This window comes from Bison bison, unplaced genomic scaffold (genome assembly GCF_000754665.1).
Source record: "Bison bison bison isolate TAMUID 2011002044 unplaced genomic scaffold, Bison_UMD1.0 scf7180017864518, whole genome shotgun sequence".
Classification (NCBI taxonomy): Eukaryota; Metazoa; Chordata; class Mammalia; order Artiodactyla; family Bovidae; genus Bison; species Bison bison.
This window is the reverse complement of record NW_011495071.1, coordinates 7795960-7815024: the sequence shown is the minus strand read 5'-3', so window position 1 is coordinate 7815024 and position 19065 is coordinate 7795960. Positions and strand designations below refer to the sequence as shown.

Below are 19065 nucleotides of genomic sequence, written 5' to 3'. Positions count from 1 at the left end.
ACAGACATACAGAACAGACTTATGGACATGGGGAGAGGGGAGGAGAGAGTAACATGGAAACTTACATTACCATATGTAAAATAGATAGCCAATGGGAATTTGCTGTACGTCTCAGGGAACTCAAACAGGGGCTCTGCATCAACCTAGAGGGGTGGGATGGGAAGGGAGATGGGAGGGAGGTTCAAGAGGGAGGGGACATATGCATACCTATGGCTGATTCACGTTAAGGTTTGACAGAAAACAACACAATTCTGTAAAGCAATTATCCTTCAATTAAAAAAACAAAACAAAAACTTCATAGCCCAATTCATTTAACTTTCGAATCGTTGGTTATGTGATGTGTTGTTGGGAGCTGTTGTGGAGAACTGGGCCTTTTCTGTTGACCAATGTCAGCTGCAGGCATTGCAGGTTTTGGTGTATCTCATCGATCTGCTGAGCATACTTCTCAGATATAATGGTTTCTCTGGAATTTAGAAAGCTGTAGTGGATCAGGCTGGTAGCAGACCACAAAACAGTGACCATGACCTTTTTTTGGGTGCAGGTTTGGCTTTGGGAAGTGCTCTGGTGCTTCCTCTCAGTGCAACCCCTGAGTTGGATGTCACTGGTTGTCATATAAAACCCACTTTTTGTTGCATGTCACAATCTGATCGAGAAATGGTTCGTTGTTGTTGTATAGAATAAGAGAAGATGACATTCCAAAAGGACGACTTTTTTGATTTGTGGTCAGCTCATGAAACTTTTCAACTTTCCAATTCGTTTCAAATGCTGAATGACCACAGAATGGTCAGCACTGAGTTCTGTGGCAACTTCTTAAAACATGTAGTTGTAAGAGGATCAGCTTTGATCATCCTCTCAATAGGTTGCTGTAACTTCTGACGGCTGGCCACTACGCTCATCTTCAAGGCTCTCAACTCCTTTGCAAAACTTGAACCACCACTGCATTGTACATTTATTAGTTCCTGGGCCAAATGAGTTTGATGTTTCGAGTTGTCTCCACTGCTTTATGACCCATTTTGAACTCGCATAAGAAAACCGCTCGAATTTGCTTTTGTCTAACATCATTTACATAGTCTAAAATAAATATAAATAAATAGCAAGTAATAAGTCATTAGCAAAAAAATTAAGGGAGAAATGCACATTAAAATGATGTATCACATAACCATATTTAAGAATGTATTCCAATATCAAATGGTAAACTTCAACAATGCAGAAACTGCAATTACTTTTGCACCAACCTAAAAGAATCAATGAACATTAGCTTCAGACCTTTGGCTAAATCAACAGAAAAGGGAACTCTTTTTATTTTTCCTGCTTAGGTTGCTAGGCTGTAAGACAGGAACCTGGAGTTGCCGTCTTTCCACCATCTAGAGAAGGCCTAGCCTAAAACTAAACCAACATGCAGGAAAAGACATGTGAGATGGAAAGAGAGCCTTCTCAGGTATAAAAAAGCCAGTAGATTTCCCTACACTGTGGGAGCCAGTTCAAATGGGTTTTTAAAAATACAACTGAAAAGAGTTCAGATTAGTACAAAGGAGATGCATCATCTGCACCATGCAGAAAGGAAGGAAATCAAAAGCCAAGAATTAGCATGTAGGACACATATGGGCTCTAAGACTATCAAGAGACATAAAGAGGATTTATCATCATAAATGGCATTATTTCCTCCTTTCTCAATACTACACTGTCACATTACCATAAAGCTAGCTTAAGACTTCCCTGGTAACCCAGTGGTTAGGACTTCACCTCCCAATGCAGGGGGTGTAGGTTCAATTCCTTGTCCTCCCTGGTCTGGGAGCTAAGATCCCACATGCCTCACAGTAAAAAACAAAATATAAAACAGAAGCAATACTGCAACAAATTCCATAAAGACTTAAAATGGTCCACAAAAGTTAGCTTCCCATGACATTTTATCTATATCAACAGGACTTATAACTTTCTACATTGTATTTCTAATGTAGATCTTCTTTTTTACTAGAAGGTAAGCAAGCTGAGTACAGGCTCATACCTAATTATTTTTTTCTTGTGTCTGGTATATTCCATAAACACAAAATCCCAAACATGCATCAAATGAGTCAATCTTACACGTAATTACTCCTGACCTTCTTGTAATCAATAGCAGCACCCATAATCCTACTTTAAGGTAAGGGTTTTACTGTTTGTCTTGGGTTGCAGTGGAAGGTCAAGGTATCAGGCCAGGCACTTGTGGCCCTTTGTTATCTCAGCACGTGTAGAACAGAGAATGGAAATAAATCTCTGCTGTCATCCATGATGAAAGATAAAAAGAGCTTTGCCTACCTCATTAAGCTCATCTTTCTCATATGTACTTCAAATCTGTACAACAACTATTTTCATGGAAAAAGAGCTAACTGTGCAACCAGGAAAGTTTTACACGAAAAGGGAGAACTGATCATTTGATGGAACCTTTGTAGGGATGTCAGTTTAGATTTGGTCAAGGATCTCACAAATGTAAAAAGAGCACCCAGATGTGACCCACTCCAAAAGAAAGGTCTGATAAAATGGAACCTTGATATTGTTTAATATTCAATATCACTGGGAATTTATAATCTCCTTTCAACTACCATACAAAGATAAAGCACTATCTTGTCGTCAGCCTTTGGCATGACACATCTACCAATTCTTAGAAGTTTTTGGATTTGATTTTAAAAATACATCCTCTTTATTTATTTATTTACTTTTGGCCGTGAGGCTTGCAGGATCTTGATTCTCCAACCAGGGATTGAATCTGGGCCCTTGGCAATGAAAGTGCAGAGTCCTAACCACGGGACTGCCAGGGAATTCCCCCAATACATCCCCTTTAAAAACACATTTCTGATAGATGTGCTGCAAGGCTCTACATTTATAAAAGTTGTCTACCTCCAGTCCTATATAATCTTTTTGCCCTCGCCTGAGTTAATCTTTTGTTTATAAAGAATATGGCTAATCCTCTCAAGGGGGCACTGTCAGCCTTTAAAGAGATGACCACATAAATGTTTTAACATCAAATTTGGTATTGCTTTTAAACAGAAATACTTGGAATACTTCACAAAAATGAGACTGTCAAAATCAAGCTTTTTTAAATCATACTCCACAAGGTTTCTTTCCTGGCGAGTAATACGTGTGTGTGCATGCAATCGCACAGCTGCCCAGCTGTGTTTCACTCTGGGACCCCGTGGCCTGTAGCCCATCCAGATCCTCTGTCCATGGAATTTTCCAGGCAAGAATACTGGAGTGGGTTGCCATTTCCTACCCCAGCGGACCTTCCCAAGGCACGGATGGAACCCGAGTCTCCTGAGCCTGCCTGCATTAGCAGGTGGATTCTTTACCACGGCACCACTTGGGAAGCCCCGAGTAATACATAGATCAAACCGAAGAAGAAATTGTAAAAATGATTTCACCGTTACATGCTCCACCCAATAATCCTTTCAGGCCTCTACGTGCCAACAGATCCTTCCGTTACATCAAACTAGAAGGATCTCATCAACTCACAAAGCAGACAGCATTCCTTCCATTTTTAAAAAATATTTATTTATCTTATTTATTTATTTGGCTGTTCCTGGCCTTAGCTGCAGCATATAGGATCAAGTTCCCTGACCAGGGATTGAACCCTGGCCCCCTGCATTGGGAGCACAGAGTCTTAGCCGCTGGATCACCAGGGAAGGCCCTGGGTCCCATTTTCTATGAGGGCTCCCATGTGAGACCAAAACAGCCTATGGCAGTGAGACTAAACATACATATCCTTATTCTTGGAGTGAAAAGCTGATTCCAAAGAGAATACCCATCAAATATAAGCTTCTGCGCTCGGTTACTTAATTTTAGCAGTGTCCTCTAAACCCAAATGTTGAGGAAGCAAGAAGCAGAGTAACAGGAGAGTTTTGAGGGGTGAATGATCACTTGCCTTAACAAATGTCAACACCTTGCCATATGGATTCAACTGGTTTGACTACAGGGACCCAAGTTTAATTTTCTCTTCTTTGGTACCAGGGTATCTGTTGTCTACTCTTTATATTTTATCCCCCCAGGTTCCATAAGGGATTCGCGGCGCACAGGGAGACCTACCCACTAGGCGCACGTTCTAGAGAAAGAACGCCAAAGATAATGCAAGGCCAGGATTCTGGCCTTTTCCAGGAGCGGAATGGCAACGTGGGGCAGAAATGCCAGAAACAGGAGCACTGTAAGGGGTTCCCAAACCAGACAGGGTCGAAGTTCATGAAGGAGAGCCAGTGTTCAGGAAAGGACAGAATTTGGAGGAGGTAAGCGTGCAGAGATTTGGACTGGTATCCGACTAGGAGAAAAAAAAAGTCCCACTGCAGACTCAACGATCCCCTCCCCTCCAGCTATACCCTCTCTTACCAGAGCCTGAAAGGCCAGCAGCGACGACACGACAGAGTCTCAGCGGCCGAAGAGCTCCCACTTCCGATTCAGCAAGGCAACCGGAGCTGACGTCATGATTAGGCGCCAAGCCTTGTGCAATCTCATCCGGGCGCCGGAAGCTGGGTGTGTCGCCCTGTGCTGGGAGCGGGCGCGCAAACATTCCCACAGCGCATGCACTAACTGGCTGCTGCCGGGCGGAAGCGGCCGGAAGCGGCCTTGGGGTTGGTTATGTTCGGGGCGGGTCGCGTTGAGCTGGCAGAGGGGTGTTTTGGAGGTCGGTAGGAGTAAACGGGCCTGGAAAACCTATGTATCGGCAATAGCTATGAGGTGGTGAACCCTGGCGCTGCTAAGGCTTCTACGGACTTCTGCTTTCTATTTTTCCCACCGATATGCCTTACTGAAACACCTTCTATGATTCTTCATAGATCATTTTTGTCTGTGAAGCAACAGTAGCATTAACTGAAACTTGTGAGCTCTTATTAGGTGCCAGGCAGCGTGTTCAAATATGCTTTGATTGAGTTGCAGTTTTCCTGTTTGTCAGGTGAAGAGGATGCAGATCCTCAAGGGTACTTTGAAGTTACACAGAGGGAAAAAATGGAGCATACTTTTCAAGTGCAAGTGAAAAGACAATACCTAGAGTGATGGAAAGTATCTGTAAATCACATTACTGATTTAAAAAATTATATCCAGTTATATTAAAAAGAATATAACTCAACAATAAAACCTCAAACAACTTGATTAAAGAATGGACAATGGGCTTGAATAAATATTATATAGAAGATATGCAAATAGCCAATAAGCCCATGAAGAGGTGCTCAATGTCACTAATCATTAGAGAAGTGCAAGTCAAGACTACAATGAAGTACCACCTCATCCCTCTTAGGAAGGTGATTGTGAAAAAATAAAAAGAAAATAAGTCTTGGTGAGGACGTGGTGAGACAGGGACCCTTGTGAATGTAAACTACTGGAGTACTTCAGAAAAAGTTTGGTGTTCCTTAAAGAGTTAAACAGAATTATCATGTGATGCTGCAATTCTACTTCTGGCTAAATACAAATAAATAGTTTTTTTATTTATAAACAAACAAATAGTTATTTGTACAGCACTGTTCATAGCAACATCATTTGTATTAGGCAGAAGGTGCTGCTGCCGCTGCTAAGTCGCTTCAGTCGTGTCCAACTCTGTGTGACCCCATAGACAGCAGCCCACCAGGCTCCCCTGGGATTCTCCAGGCAAGAACACTGGAGTGGGTGGCAGAAGGTGGAAACAACCCAAATTTCCATTGACAGAGGAATGCACATACAGAATATGGCACATACATACATGTGATTATTATTAAACCTTAAAAGGGAAGGAAATTCTGATACATGCTACAACATGAATGAACCTTGAGAACATCATGCTAAGTGAAATAAGCCAGACACAAAAGGACAAATACTATATGCCTCTACTTATATGTGGTACCTAGAGTAGGCAAATTCATAAAGACAAAAAGTTAAATAGAGGTTATCAGGGACTGGGGAGAGGGAGGAACAGGGAATTATCTTTTAATAGGTAGAGTGTTTCTTCAGTATAATGAAAAAGTTATGAAAATGAGAGTGCTGATGGCTGCACAACATTTTGAATGTACTTAATGCCATTGAATAGTACACTTAAAAATGGTTAAAATGATGTTTTACTTTATTTTAACACACACACACACACACAGACATGAACATGTACACACCAAATGTTGAGGAATCTTAGAGTGCCTATTACGTTCTAGCATCGTTTTAGCTTCTCAAGCTACAGTAGTGGAAGGAAAAAAAACAAGTCTTCCTTTTTGGAGCTTACAATCTGGTGAGAGTGGAGCATTTAAAATCAATGTGCACAAGATGGATTTTTCAATAAATAGTTCCAGAGTAAGTGGGTAGCTGTGTGATTTAAAAGTTAGCCAATATATTAGACCTTTACACCTTGGATTAAATTAGTCTAAGATGGATCAGAGATTTAAATATATAAACCTGGAAAATGCTAGAGGAATTAATGGAAGAAAAGTTTTAAAAGAATACTCTTAGAATGGGAGAAGGCATTTTAAAATATGAAACAACCTAGAAGCCATAAAAGAACAGTGAATTCTACTACATGCAAATGTTTGTAAAACGTGTGTAGAAAACCAACCATATGTAAAGTCAAAACCCAAATAACAACACTGTGAAAATTTTTGCAACTAATATTGTAAACAAAAGGTCTAGTTTCCCAAATATGTAAAGGATTGTTGCAAGTCAATAAGACGATCAAAGGATATGAGCCTATATTTCATGAGCAGGAAAAGCAAATGATTCACTCCCATTTTTAATTAGAAAAATGCAAATTAAAATTAAGCCAAGATACCATTTTAACTCATCTTATTTACAAAGTTGAAAAAGCTTAGTAGTGCATTTTTGGATTGTGTATGAAACAATAGGAACTCTTTAGAATTATGTATTGGTCCAAGCTCTGTGAAGTGCAATTTGGTACTATTTCATTAAATGACAGGTGAAAATACATTATGGTCCTGCAATTGCATTTATTTGTATTTGTTACAAATAGTCTTAATGTTCAACATAATATTTATTGTTAGAACTAAAACTATAAAAACATCTTTGTGATCTTGGGTTTGGCAAGGATTTCTTAGACATGACACCAAGCACACAATCCATAAAAGAAAAAAAAAAAGGGTAAAACAGATTTCAGCAAAATTAAAAACATTTGCATTTCAAAAGACACCATTAAGAAAATGAAAAGATGAGTCATAGACTGGTAGATATATTTGCAAATCATATATCTGTTAAAAGACTTGTATTTGAAAATATATAAAAACTTTTACAATTCAATAGTAAGAAGAAAAACAAATAACTGAATTTTAAAAGTTTTGAATACACGCTTCACTAAAGATATGATGAGAATAGCCAATAAGCACATGAAAAGGTGTTCAACATTGTTAGTCATTAGAGAATGTAAATTAAAGCCATAATAAGATACTGTTTTACATCCCCTAGAATGGCTATACTAAAAAAGATAGTAACAAACATTTGTGAGGATGAGGAGAAAGAGGAACCCCAATCACTTATCGCTGGTGGGAATGTAAAATGAAACAGCCAGTTTGGCAAACACTTTGGCAGTTTCTTAAACTGTTATAGATAAATTTACCATACCACCCAGCAATCCTTCACTCCTAGGTAGCAATCCAGAGAAATGAAAACATATGTCCACATGAAGACTTGGCACGAGAATGTCCAGAACAGTGTATCGTATGATTCCATTTTTCCAGAAAAGGCAAATCTAAAGAGACAGAAAAGAAATTAGTGATTGCTGACTGAGCTGTGAGGGAAGCCCACAAAAACAGCACAAGAAACCTTAAGAGACTGATGGAAATGGTCTAAATCTGGATTATGGTGATGGTTGTACAACTGGGAAAATTTGCTAAAAATTACTCGGAACAGGTGAAATCATGTAAGGTGAGTGATTTTATAGCATGAAAATTATACCTCAGTACAATTTTTAAGAGCTTCCTTGGTGGCTCAGATGGTAGTCTGCCTGCAAAGCAGGAGACCCAATTTGATCCCTGGGTCTGGAAGATACCCTGGAGAAGGGAATGGCTACCTACTCCAGTATTCTTGCCTGGAGAATCCATGGACAGAGGAGCCTGGAGGGCTAGAGTCCATGGGATCATGAGTTGGACATGACTGAGCAACTATGACTCCTACAATTTTTAAAAATGACATTTCTACAGTCATTGTGGCATTGTAAGAGCAAAAGAACCAACTTAAACGTCCATCAGTAGAGGACTAGTTGAGAAAATTATAGGGGATCTGTACAAAGTGGCTATATTTTTTAAAAAGGAGCTCCTTTATATGTTGGTATGAAGTAGTCTTCAGATTTTATTGAGTAGAATAAAATCTTGAGAAGTGCAAGATGTATAAGACAACATTTGTGTGAAAAATATGGGGAGAATAATGCGCACTTGGCATTTGCTTATATATGCCTAGAATATCTCCAACATAGAGTCTTTTATATATCTTGTAAGACTGTATTGTTATTGTTCAGTCGCTCAGTCATGTCTGACTCTTTGCAACTCCATGGACTGCAGCACGCCAGGCTTCCCTGTCCTTCACCATCTCTCAGAGCTTGTTCAAAATCATGTCTATTGATTCCATGATGCCATCCAACCATCTCATCCTCTATCATCTCTTCCTCCTGCCTTCAATCTTTCCCAGAATAGGGTTTTTTTCTAATGAGTCGGTTCTTTGCATCAGGTGGCCAAAGTACTGGAGCTTCAGCTTCAGCATCAGTCCTTGCAATGAATATTCAGGATTGATTTCCTTTAAGATTGACTGGTTTGATCTCCTTGCAGTCCAGGGGACTCTCAAGAGTCTTCTCCAACACCAGTTCAAAAGCATCAATTCTTTGGTGCTCAGCCTTCTTTATGGTCCAACTCTCACATCCATACTTGACTACTGGAAAAACCATAGATTTGCTGGACCTTTGTTGGTAAAGGTCTTTGCTTTGTCTCTGCTTTTTAATATGCTGTCTAGGTTTGTCATAGCTTTCCTTCTAAGGAGCAAGTGTCTTTTAATTTCATGGCTGCAGTCACCATCTGCAGTGATTTTGGAGCCCAAGAAAATAAAGTCTATCACTGTTTCCATTGTTTCTCCATCTATTTGCCATGAAGTGATGGGATTGGATGCCATGATCTTAATTTTTTGAATGTTGAGTTCTAAGCCAGTTTTTTTTGCTCTCCTCTTTCACTTTCATCAAGAGGCTCTTCAATTCCTCTTTGCTTTCTGCCGTAAGGGTGGTGTCATCTGCATATCTGAGGTTATGGATATCTCCTTGCAATCGTGATTCCAGCTTGTACTTCATCCAGCCCAGCTTTTCATATGATGTACTCTGCATAGAAATTAAATAAGCAGGGTGACAATATATAGCCTTGACGAACTCCTTCCCAATTTTGAACCAGTCCTTTGTTCCATGTCTGGTTCTAACTGTTGCTTCTTGACCTGCATACAGGTTTTGCAGGAGGCAGGTAAGGTCGTCTGGTATTCCCATCTCTTGAAGAGTTTTCCACAGTTTGTTGTGATCCACACAGTCAAAGGCTTTAGCATAGTCCATGAAGCAGAAGTAGATGTTTTATTTTCTGAAACTCTCTTGCTTTTTCTGTGATCCAATGGAAGCTGGCAATTTGATCTCTGTTTCCTCTGCCTTTTCTAAATCCAGCTTGAACATCTGGAAGTTCTCAGTTCATGTACAATTGAAGCCTTGCTTGGAGAATTTTGAACATTACTTCAATAGCATATGAAATGAGTGCAGTTGTGCGGTAGTTTGAACATTCTTTGGCATTGCCTTTCTTTAGGATTGGAATGAACACTGATCTTTTCCAGTCCTGTGACCACTGCTGAATTTTCCATATTTCTTGGTATATTGAGTGCAGTACTTTAACAGCATTATCTTCTAGGATTTGAAATAGCTCAACTGGAATTCCATCACCTCCACTAGCTTTGTTCATAGTGATGCTTCCTTAGGACCACTTGACTTCACATTCCAAGATGTCTGGCTCTAGGTGAGTGATCAAACCATTGTGGTTATCTGAATCATGAAGATCATGAAGATTTTTTGTATAGTTCTTCTGTGTATTCTTGCCACCTCTTCTTAATATCTTCTGTTTCTGTTAGGTCCACACTAATTTCTGGAAACTAGTATTATTGTTTGCCTCTGGAGAAGGCAACTGGATGGCTGGGCAGGGAGTGAGAGGGAGACCTTTCACTGCGTATTTAAACAATGTGAATTATGACTTACACTGAAAGTAAATATAAGTGTAAAAAAAGATATTCAAATAAAGGAGGTTGTTTGCCCTTTTCATTTTCCTTTTCTAGAAAAATTATTTCCAATAGGTGGCGCTCCTGAAACACCATATGAGTTCAGTCACTGAGCTGTGTCTGACTCTTTGCAACCCTATGGACTGCAGCAAGGCAGGCTTCCCTGTCCTCCACCATCTCCAAGTTTGCTCAAGTTCATGTCCATTGAATTGGAGATGCTATCTAACCATCTCATCCTCTGCTGCCTTCTCCAGGCACCCAGTTACCCAGTTAATACAAATTTTGCTTTTACTTTGAGAGAAACCCAAATTTGCTCTGATGGCCTTTCTTCTCCATTTGTCACCTTTGGGAAGTCTAGATTTAGGGCTGAAAATTTCTCTGCTAGGATTGCTCCAAAATGTATTGCTTTGTTTCTGAGAACTGGATAGAAGGGAAAACACCTGGATTTAAAAAAAATGCAATTGGTTCAGAAAATCAAATATTGCTTGGGCCCTGTTTCCCTGATTGAAGTTTCTGTTTGATTGAATCAGAACTTCTGATTGATTGGAAGATTAATATAGGTCAGTGATTCTTTTTTTCCCCCTAATATATATATATATTTTATTGAAGTATAGTTGCCTTACAACGTTTCAGGTGCACAGCAAGGTGATTCAGTTATACACATACACAAATATTACTTTTGAAATTATTTTCCGTTATAGGTTATTACTTGGGCTTCCCTGGTGGCTCAGATGGTAAAGAATCTGCCTGCAATGTGGGAGATCTGGGTTCAATCCCTGGGTTGGGAAGATCCCCTGGAGGAGGGCATGGCAACCCACTCCAGTATTCTTGTCTGGAGAATCCTGTTGGACAGAGAAGCCAGGTGGGCTACAGTCTATGGGGTTACAAAAAGTTGGACATGACTGAGCAAATAAGCACACACAGCACAAACATATTATTTATATATATGTATACAAAAGTTTTCTACTATGCTTAGTAATGGCTTGAGAATTATAGATCAGTGAGTCTTAACTAAGAGCGACTTTGTTCCCGTGGGGATATTTGCAGTATGTGGAGATATTTTTGTTGTCAGGACTTGGGGGTGCTACTGGCATCTGGTGGAGAGAGGCCAGGGATGCTGCTATAAATCCTACAATGCACAGGAGAGTCATCCCCTTCCCCCTCCGAATGATCAGTCAACTCTCCCTACCCTCCCGTCTTTATAGCTGCTTGGGGAAAGGAGATAGGCTTGGCAGTAGTTGGGAGGGCAGGTAATGCAAAGGTACTTCCTTAGAATTAGTGTAGAAAGACATACCTCTCTGAGTCTTGGGTTCAGTTCTTCCTCAGGTGGCTGTATTGGTCATCTTCCCGTTCCTTAAGGGGCTACAAAGGACATTTTATCATCATCCTCTATGAATTAATTTGATATGTATTTATTTTTTAATTTAAAAAATTTTATAAAATTTTTTAGCTTTTACTTCCAATGTCTAATTTTTTTCACCGTTCTTCAGGTATACATATTTGTGCTTTTTGTCATTTTTTTAATATTTAAGTTTTATTAGAATATAGTTGATTTACAATGTTGTGTTAGTTTCAGGTATCAGCAAAGTGAGTCAGTTATGCATATATCCACTTCTCTTTTTTTAAGATTCTTTCCCATTTGGCCATCACAGAGTACTGAGTAGAGTTCCCTGTGCTATACAGCAAGTTCTTATTAGTTGTCTATTTTAGATATGGCAGTGTGTAAATGTCAATCCCAATATTTCAGTTTATTCCTCCCCACTTTACTCCCTGGTAACCATAACTTTGTTTTCTACTGATGCATACTTATTGAGTGCTTAAGTTCAAGGTTTTGGAGTGGTTTCTTCATGGTCCTGGGGGCAGAAGAGGACAAGGATGGAGGAAGGCGCTGCATCTGGCTTCTCTGTGTGGCCCTCTTAGTATGTTCTTCAGCTTTTCTCACTAGATCCTTACCTCAGTCTCTCCGGACCATTCTCTTTGTTTCGTCCATTCTACCCAAAGGGATAACGATGCCATTGTCTGTTATGTCCTAAGCAGTTTTTGTGTACATAGTAACTTCCAAATAACTTGCCCACCCCACCCCCGTTCCAAAATTTTACTACTACTAACTAGCACTGTCTCTTTCATTTCATATTCACGTACCTGGTAGAGCTGGTCATTGTTCAACAGCGTCCGCTTGTCTGAAGCTGCACAAAAAAATAAACAAAATGTACACATAAACAAGACAGAATGAATAATAAACTGGAATACTGAATAGCAACAAGAATTTGTGAACTACATCTATACACCACATTATGGATGGATCTCACAAGCATATTGTTGAGTGAAAGAAGCCACACACAAGAGTACTTAATGTGTAAGTCTATTTACATAAGGATCAAAACCAGGGAGAACGAGTCAATGTTGTTAGAAGTCAGGAGAATAGTTGCTTTGGGGACTAGGTAGAGGCTGGAAGTGACCCCAAGGATTAATTTACTTTCTTTAACTTGGTGCTGAATGCATGTGTGTGTTTGCTTTGTTAAAAAAAAATTTTGAGCTGTATATATGTGATTCATGCACTTTTGTGAATGCAGATTTTACTTATATAAAGAGATTTTTTTAAAGTACAGAGGACAGGGACTTCCCTGGTCGTCCAGTGGTTAAGAATCCATCTGTAAGTGCAGGGGACACAGTTTTGATCCCTGGTCTGGGAAGATCACACATGCCACTGAGCAACTAAGCCTGTGAGCGCAACTACTGAGCCTCTGTGCCCAGAGCCCATGCTCTGCAGCTAGAGAAGCCACTGCAATGAGAAGGCCTCGCACTGCAACGAAGAGCAGCCCTGCCTGCCACAACTACCAAAAGCCTGCATGCAGCAATGAAGACCCACAGCCAAAAATAAATAGATAAAATTAAGTAAACAATGAGTAATTTTTTTAAAAGTACAGAGGACAAGTCAGATAGAGTTGTATCTTGAAACAGGCAAATATGCTATGAAAACACCAAGTGTCCTTTTCCTCCTGCCTTCAGAGTCAGAGCCTCACTGGACCATGCTCATCAGCAACACTTGCCAACCCAGCCTCTTCTATTGGGTCTCTTTTGGTAGGAAGGAGGCTGAGGGTCCCAGATAGCCTCAGCTTTCATCTAAGAACATTATTTTGTTTTGTTTTTTGATGTATTTGACTGCGCCGGGTCTTACTTGTGGCATATGGGATCTAGTTGCCTGACTGTGGATCAAACTCTGGGAGCTCAGAGTCTTAGCTACTGGACCACCAGGGAAGTCCCTGAGAACATTCTTTTACCTCTTGACTGGCGAACTCCTTCCTGTCCAGCAATGAAATAGACCCCAACAGCAAGGAGGAAAATGCTGACGATTTCAGTGAAGATAAAGCCAGCCACAGTAGATGGATTCAGTTCAATGCAGTTCTGACACACTGTGGGGAGAGGGAAGGACAAGAATTCCTTCAACTCTGGATTTTTTTCTCTTGAGATAATATTTCTGTCCAGGGCAGCAGGCCTCTCTGTGGGTGGTATGGCAAGGATATTGCCTGGAAGATCCTTGGACTAAGAACTCAATGCTTTTTCATGTTCCTCTATTGTGCAGGAGTCCGGGGGAAATCCATGTGGTTTTACTACCAGCAACTATTGAAATAAAAGGAAGACCATATCCCATTCTCCATGCTACAGTCGCTCAACTTGTAATCTCCCCTGTCTCCTTTACCTATCTTAACTTGGTTTATATAAACTGCTGACTCCTCCAAGCAGTGGGGCCTACATACAGGTGAGCCAGGTTTTATAAGACAGGCTACGCTTTTTCAAAATGTTGGGGGAACTGCTTTGTTAAATTAAAAGTAAGCTGAGATTAAGAAAGCTGATTCTTACATTACTGTTTAACATCTATGTCTATACCCACCCCAGACAAGAAGCTCACCAGAGCACCCAGTACTGCTTAATTTCACATAAGCAAACCAAAGGGGATACGTACTTCTATAATATATTTGGAGTGATTTTGATTGGTTATTTGATCCTTCACATTTATATATTCCTCGAGGGTCTTTGGTACTACTTCCAAGATTCCAAGTATTTTTCTTTGTGTCTCCAGAACCTATTTGTTCCACATCTTTAAGCCATGTGATCGTTGTGTCATTCGTGACACAAATCAGAATTACGGAACCATCTTCTCGATTGTCATCCACTTTTACTGAAAAAGGAAATGCCTGTTAAGATCTTGCCTCTGAAATTCTCCTTGTCTCGGGGCACACATGATTCACATGGGAATCTGGTTAGAATTCCAGGTTCTATTCAATAGTGCTGCTAAGTCGCTTCAGTCGTGTCTGACTCTGTGCGACCCCATAGACGGCAGCCCACCAGGCTCCCCCATCCCTGGGATTCTCCAGGCAAGAACACTGGAGTGGGTTGCCATTTCTTTCTCCAATGAATGAAAGTGAAAAGTGAAAGTGAAGTCGCTCAGTCGTGTCCGACTCCTAGCGACCCCATGGACTGCAGCCCACCAGGCCCCTCCATCCATGGGATTTTCCAGGCAAGAGTACTGGAGTGGGGTGCCATTGCCTTCTCCGGGGAAAGCACCGAGAGTTGGCATTTCTAACACACTCCCAGGTGAAGCCAATGCTGTTGATTCGTAGGTGGTGCTTTGAGTAATGCCTAGCTGCTAGGGACCCGTTTCTCCTCCAAGCACCAGACAATTGTTTAGCTCTAGGAAACCCAGGGAGATCAAGACTGGCCACTGATTTGGTTAACAATGGAAGGGTTTGCTCTCTATCCTTTATCATCCCATCCCTTCTAAGCTGTTGACTTGCTCCTATAGGACTGCTGTTGTGAGAGGCCATATTTCCATGAATTTCCCCAGTTTGATGATAGAAAGAAGACATTTCCCCTACCTTCTTTCACATGGGCCATAGTACCTGTAGAGACAGAAGACAGAGGATCAGCTGGGCATGGAGTCCTTCAGATCTCCTGATGTATCATTTCCACAGTCATTTGAGGCCAAGATGAAGAGAGAGAGCCTAATCTATGTGAGTGACAGTATCTATACTTATTTCCCTGGATAGTAGCCTAAACCACCAAACTGAATTTAGGGTGTTGTATAATAAGGAATTTGTCTAGTCTTTGTTCTGGGCTTCTTGGAGGGAGTTTCTCAACCCTTGGAATTTTATGAATGATAGGATTGCCTTTGTGATTCTTGGTGGACCCTTGGATCACACATGAATTTATGTTAAAGAGATGACTCAGGATGAGACAGGTCAAGACCAAACATGTGTTTAGAGAATTGGGACTTTGAGCTCTAGGAGGTGGAGGAGGGAGTGGATATTGAGTTCAGTCACATGATCAATGATTCAATCAATCATGCCTATGTGATGAAATCCCAAGAAAAATTTAGTGGCACTTCCTAGTTGGTAAACATATCAACATGCCAGGAGGTTGATGTATTTTAATTCTGGAAGGAAAAAGCATGGAACCTCTGTGTTCAGGAACCCCAGACTTCACTCTATGTGTCTCTTTATTTGTCGAGATCTAATTTTTTTTTTTTTAAATAATGAAACTGTACTAGTGAGTATAGGACTTTCCTGAGTTCTGTGAGCTGTTCTAGCAAATTCTGAGGGGGTTCTTGGGAATTCTCCAGATTTGTAGGCAGTTCATCAGAAGTGTGGGTGGTCTGAGGATCCCTGAACCAGTGCCTGCCTTTTAAAGTGAGGGTAGTCTTTTTGGGGACTGTGCCCTTTACCTTTGGGGTCTGATCCCAACTCTGGATGGTGAGCACTGCGCGATAGTATTGCACTATATGTAAGGGTATTGCCTGTACAGCATGGGATGCTCTGCTCCTTTAGCAGCTAAAGCCTTGGAAAAGATTGAGTGTGTACTAGCTAAAGTCTTTTAGAGCAGAATTACTTCTATAATGTTCAGCTTTGGTGATCCATTTGTGTGTGTGTGTGTGTGTGTGTAAATCCTGAATGTCCTGAAGGAGTTAGCCACTAAGTAGCCCTCAAATCTGTCTCAAAACTCAGAATAGTAGAGTTGCATGCTAGACATACTATAGAGAGCCAACACTGGAGTTCAATTCAGTTGGATTTAATCCAAACACTTACCGATCACTATTATGTGCCTGACATGAATAAGGATTATGGAAGAAAAGGGTGGTGATACAAATATTAGTTGTTGCTTCTGAAGAGTTTACAATGAAGTGGAAAATAACCCACAAATGTAATAAATGTAGTAGTACTTATAAATTATCATTTAGTACTTGTATAAATGCATATGGAAGGGGGTAGAAACTATTGATTTTGGCCAAGGGTGAGGGACAGGGAAAGCTTGACAGAGAAGATAGCAGTCTTAGAACTTCACACAGAGTTGAACTGAACTGTTTCTGAATACCACTTAGCACAGTGCCTGAAACATGGTAGGAGCATTATATATTTTGAATGAAAGTATGAATGGATAAATGAAAAGAAAAAAAAAAGCAAGGCAAAGAATTAAGCAGATTTCTAACTAGCTCTTCTCCCCAGCAACCTGGTCACTGTGAGAGAAACAAAGAGTCCTCTCATTCTAATCCTGATACCATAGAAAAGACAGTACGATTGATTGCTGACATTTAAAATTTTGATTATCTGAATTCTAGTTCTTCTAGGACTTGAGAACTCATGTAGCTAAATTTCCTAGGTTGATGGCTGAGAGAACTGAGCCCAGAGGAGGAGGCATTGCCAAGTTCACCTGGCTCATTGGTGACTGAGCTGCACACAGAACTCAGGTTTCTATGGCTCAGTCCAAGCCTTTTTTTTGCTCTACAGAAATAGCTGCTACACAAGCTTTCAACACTGCCCCTAACTCTGTGTTGTCTTCAGTTGGCTCTTTCTCTATTCCTCTCAGAAATAAGTCTAAACTCCAACATCTCTTCTAGTCCCCCACTCAGTCATCACCCAGCTCAATTTTAGCGGGTTACACTGCTGCCCACTTAGTTCACTGAAAACATGGATGCCATAATGGCTCTTTCTTCTTCAGCTTCTTTTCCATCCACAAGCGTCTCTAAGGCTGGAGCCATCTGCGCTTCCTCTCTTCTAGTCTCAGAGGGGGAGATTGCCTTGTGCTCTGTGCCCTTGATCCCACTCTTGACTGCAGCCTTCAGTATCAGTTCCAGGGCCTCCCTCTACTCACTGTCTTCTCCTTTAGCTTGGAAATGTGCTCAAGTTTCTTTCACACACACACACATTTCTTCTTAGAGTCTGCTACTTCTCCACTTACCACTCAACCTCTCCAGCCTTCTCATCCAAACTTCTTTAAAGAACATTTTACACTTGCTGCTCTTTCCCCCCCTTGCCCTCCACTTTCTACTCATTTCCACTTGGCTTCCACTCACACTGCTGCTGCTAAGTCGCTTCAGTCGTGTCCGACTCTGTGTGACTCACACTACCTCACTTAAACTCTTTGAAGTCATCCATGACCTTTGTTTTGCCAACTCCCACAGACTTAAACTTTTAAATATATTCTTCTATCAGTGGATGTATCTTTAGCATTTCATACTTTTGGTGATTCTCTCCTGGAAGTTCTCTACTCCCTTTGTTTCTATGGAATTTCACTCACCTGATTATTTCACCTCTTTGATCATTCCTTTATCTCTTTCCTGACATTTTTTTCCTCTAACTTTCCTTAACAGCGATATCCTCACAGTTCCATCTTCGGCCTCCTCTTCCTCACATCTCGCATAATACTTGAATGATGTCAACAACTTTCAATGTCTAGAGTCCATATTCCAGGCATCGAGCCAGTTCATCCACTTCCTACTGTATTTCCAAAAGAATATTCATACAAGTACCCTATACTGTGCGTTATACTCAGTCTGGAAATGTTTAAACTTATCACTGCAATCAGACTGTGAGCTCATGGGGGGCAGAAGGTTATTATTTACCTTTATGTTCTCCTAGCCTGATACATACTAGGATTGACCTCACACATATTTGTTGACCAGCTGACCAACCGAGTAAGTGAAGGCTCTATAAGTCTACTCCTAGCCGGAGCTCTGAGTTAAGGAATACAAACTGTTTCTCTTCAGGCTCCTGGCCTGTGCCCTTTGGGCTACATTCAAACCTAAGATGGTGGCATCCGGGTCCTCTCTCAAGTCAGTAAAGTCCTCTGTTTTGATTTCTTAAGAGACAAGCACTCCACCTCTCCCATGGAACACTGCTTCTCTCTAGCAGAGAAACTTCATTTTTGCCCTTCCTTCTTTGAACTTTAGGGTGACATCTCAAGGTTAGGGTATCCCAATACTCTTGTCCCCCTGGTGATGGGCTTCTTCCCTTGAGCCCTTCTCCGGGCTGTCAGACCCCCTAGCGGACCCTTACCTTGAAGAAGAAAGACAGCCAGGATGAGGCCAGCCAGACGCTTCCCCTGCTCCATATCCATCTCTGTTCTCCGCAGAAGCACTGAGCGGCCTGCAGCAGCCAGCAGCCAGTCAGCCTGTGCTAGCAGCTAGCCTGGCCCCGCCCAGCATCCTTAGGGCTGGGGCCCCTGTGAGCCTCCACCCTGGGCTGCTAAAGTGGGCAGTGGGTGGGGGCAGGGCTCAGGAGGGCTGCAGGTGCAGATGCCTCTGACTTTCCGTTGGGGAGAGGAGCGTGGGAGGTGGAGGAGAGGGAGCGGGACAGAGTGCTGGATTTCCATCTTAGAGACTCAGCTTATACAGAAAGCGCCCTTGGGTGCGGGGTGGAAGGTGTCCTGGGCCCCTTTCTTCATGAGGAGGATAAACACTTCCGCCATCATCTGTTACTCGGAGCTCAGCCAGTTGTTGCCTGTTGCTAGCTGTTGTTAGAACTGATGAACTTAGCTGGGAACCCTTAGGTGCTTAGGGCTGGAGCTCTGAACAGAGAGCCACCT

General features: G+C 41.3%; 2 protein-coding genes across 3 annotated transcripts in view; both read right to left on the bottom strand.

Moving 5' to 3' along the window:
• UBE4A (ubiquitination factor E4A) overlaps window positions 1-4443 on the bottom strand; it is a 42832-nt gene extending 38389 nt beyond the window's left edge. For both annotated transcript variants that reach the window (XM_010830419.1, XM_010830420.1), the window contains exon 1: window positions 4351-4443. The gene's annotated coding sequence lies outside the window, so the exon portion shown is untranslated. The remainder of the gene's footprint in view (window positions 1-4350) is intronic.
• Window positions 4444-7140: 2697 nt separating this feature from the next.
• Window positions 7141-18867, bottom strand: CD3G (CD3g molecule, gamma (CD3-TCR complex)). The gene is made up of 7 exons (XM_010830417.1): window positions 18537-18867; window positions 15084-15107; window positions 14171-14386; window positions 13488-13619; window positions 12349-12392; window positions 11501-11568; window positions 7141-7672 (listed from the first exon to the last, which is right to left on the bottom strand). The coding sequence occupies exons 1-6, from the start codon at window positions 18595-18597 to the stop codon at window positions 11518-11520; spliced, it is 528 nt and encodes a 175-aa protein (XP_010828719.1). The 5' UTR covers window positions 18598-18867; the 3' UTR covers window positions 7141-7672; window positions 11501-11517.
• Window positions 18868-19065: the final 198 nt, after the last annotated feature.